Below are 2447 nucleotides of genomic sequence, written 5' to 3'. Positions count from 1 at the left end.
ATAATTAATTATTTATTATAATTAGTACCTATTTATATAGAATTAGATATGTGTTCTAACAGCCCAGAAAAATCTCTACAAAGTGGGGCGAAGCGTTGAAAAATAAATAGTTGTTAACTATTTTTGTTCGCTTTTGACCGCACCCCTGACCATCTTCCTTATAATTTGAAAAAAGTTATACTTTTTTGTATTTTCCGATTTATTTATTTTTTTAATTAAATATTTGTGCATTTTTATAACAGATTCATATAAAAATAAAAATGTAATAGTTTTTGTCATAATAAATAGTTTTAAAACTATTTTTATAGCCTTCTTGACCGTCACGCAGACCATCTTCCGACAATAATCGGAACTAATAATCTTCCCAGACAAAAAGTTAGTTATAGATTTCTTCTTAGTAAAATAATATAAATTTATCTTACTTGAGTTGTGGTTAGAGTATAATTTTTTAGTTACTAACACTTTCATTTACTGAAAAAAGTTAGACATTTAGTTAATTTTTTATTTTGTTTTTTTAGTTTCATTTCCCGATTTATTTATTTTTTGTAATGATATATTTCTACGTTTTTATTACATATTAATATTTTTAAAAACACGTATTATACCTGATTTAAGAAAACACAACTCAAAAGTTTTAATATTAGTAATTTTAATGGTTGAATTCATTATTAAGTTAAGCCATCTTTCAAATATTAGACCAAACCAATAAACAGGACAAATATTTTACCAGAAACATGTGTTGGATGAGACACCCTTCGAGGGTTCTATATAGAACACCTTGGACCCTTTCTTCGTTTTTACAAAAAATATTTTTTGTACTTATGGCTCTTTCAATGTAAAAGTGTATATACCAAATACGAATCTTATATTTCATTTTTTTTTTGTTTTTAAATGGATAATATTCATTCGTTAATTTTAAATGTAACATAACAATTCAAACAATCTACAATTTAAAGGTAAAGATCTGAAACAGAACTTAAACACATATAAGGAAAGATTACGACCATGTCATAAATTACACTTAAGTCTAAATTTTACTTCTCATATGGTATTAAATAAATAAAATTGAGAACATTTTAGTTAAGAGATTTTAATCTCTGGATAAAGGATTTTAGTTATCAATCCAGACGTCAAAAATTAGTTATGTCGATAATAGTATCTGAAACAGATAAGGTGATGAATCTAGGAGATATCTTTTGACTCACCTGCTGTTCAAAAGGGAGGTTGCTAAAAGAGACATTCTCTCCAATTAAAAATCCATTACTTTCTTCAGCAAGAAAGCCTAAAAAAAAGAAAAATACATATTATTAATAGAATAAAAAACATCTCAGATATTTACGATTATACATAAATATTTTAAATTTTGATGAAATTGCTTATCGAATTTAATGATAATGGTGTAAAGATTAGCCTTTTATTTAAACAGAGAAGAAAATTACTGTCCAATCCATTAGTCAGAACGAATCCATTTCCAGGGAGTTGAGTGCAATAACTTGGATGTGCAATAGGCAGAGGTCATGATATGAAATAGAACGGATTCGGCGCATATTACTTATAACGAAACCATTTAAAATCTCTCAACAAAAAATAAATAGATATTTCCCATATCTAGAAAATTAATATTTAATATTACAATCTCATTATGACTAATGTTATCGGCTTCAAAACTACTGCTTTCATAGGTCTTAATATTTTTATTATTTCAGCATAAATTCGTGCGTTAATTTATTTCATTTTCAATTTTGGGAAATCATGCAGAAAACTTTTCCATAAAGTAAATTAGTAAAATAAAAAAAGTGTATTTTTTCAGCTTTATCAAGCACTACCAAAAGTGAAAGAATCTTTTTAAAAGAACTTTTTGATCAATCCATGTGTCAAACAAAAATTTCCAAAATAAATGAAATTTTACTGTTTTTACAAGCAATAAAATTTTAAATTAAATTTTGGTTATTTTTCTTCTTGCTCAGGAAGCCCGACATCTTCTTTCCATACCTGCAACTGCAGGCCTACCTTCTACGCCATAACCCCTGATGAAGACCTGAAACTCAGGTCGAAACGTCGGCATAAAATAAATAAATATGGTTTTGTTTATTTATGTAGTTCTTTACAGACCACACCCCCCGACAAACTTCTCCAATCATTAATCTACGGTCAACTATCTACACCTCGTAATTTAATTAAGTATTTTAAAACAGGACAATGTTTCGCTCCAATTCCTCTGTTTTCCCGTTGATCACCTGCTTGTTGCAGGTTGCAAGGACTGTTCTTCGGAAGACTGCCCTTTTAACATATAGCGATCAGACCGCCCTCAAACATTCAGGAGAACGCTCCTTTCTATAGTCAATGATGTAATACGTTATATAGCACACGATAATGAAGATAACCCAGATTAATTGAGAACGGCCCTTTTAATATTCAAAGATTAAAATATAGACAGTACTCTAAAT

At 28.4% G+C, this 2447-nt stretch overlaps 1 protein-coding gene across 3 annotated transcripts in view; it reads right to left on the bottom strand.

Moving 5' to 3' along the window:
* The window catches only part of atos (atossa), an 87612-nt gene that overhangs the window by 49280 nt on the left and 35885 nt on the right, over positions 1-2447 (bottom strand). For all 3 annotated transcript variants that reach the window (XM_014420260.3, XM_014420259.3, XM_014420261.3), the window contains one exon: positions 1206-1282. In XM_014420260.3, the coding sequence (XP_014275746.1) occupies positions 1206-1240 (35 nt within the window). In that variant the 5' untranslated portion in view covers positions 1241-1282. The remainder of the gene's footprint in view (positions 1-1205; positions 1283-2447) is intronic.

Source organism: Halyomorpha halys, unplaced genomic scaffold (assembly GCF_000696795.3).
Source record: "Halyomorpha halys isolate HHAL.00 unplaced genomic scaffold, Hhal_1.1 Scaffold265.1, whole genome shotgun sequence".
NCBI lineage: Eukaryota > Metazoa > Arthropoda > Insecta > Hemiptera > Pentatomidae > Halyomorpha > Halyomorpha halys.
The sequence above is the reverse complement of the archived record's forward strand: the minus strand, read 5'-3'. Positions and strand labels throughout refer to the sequence as shown.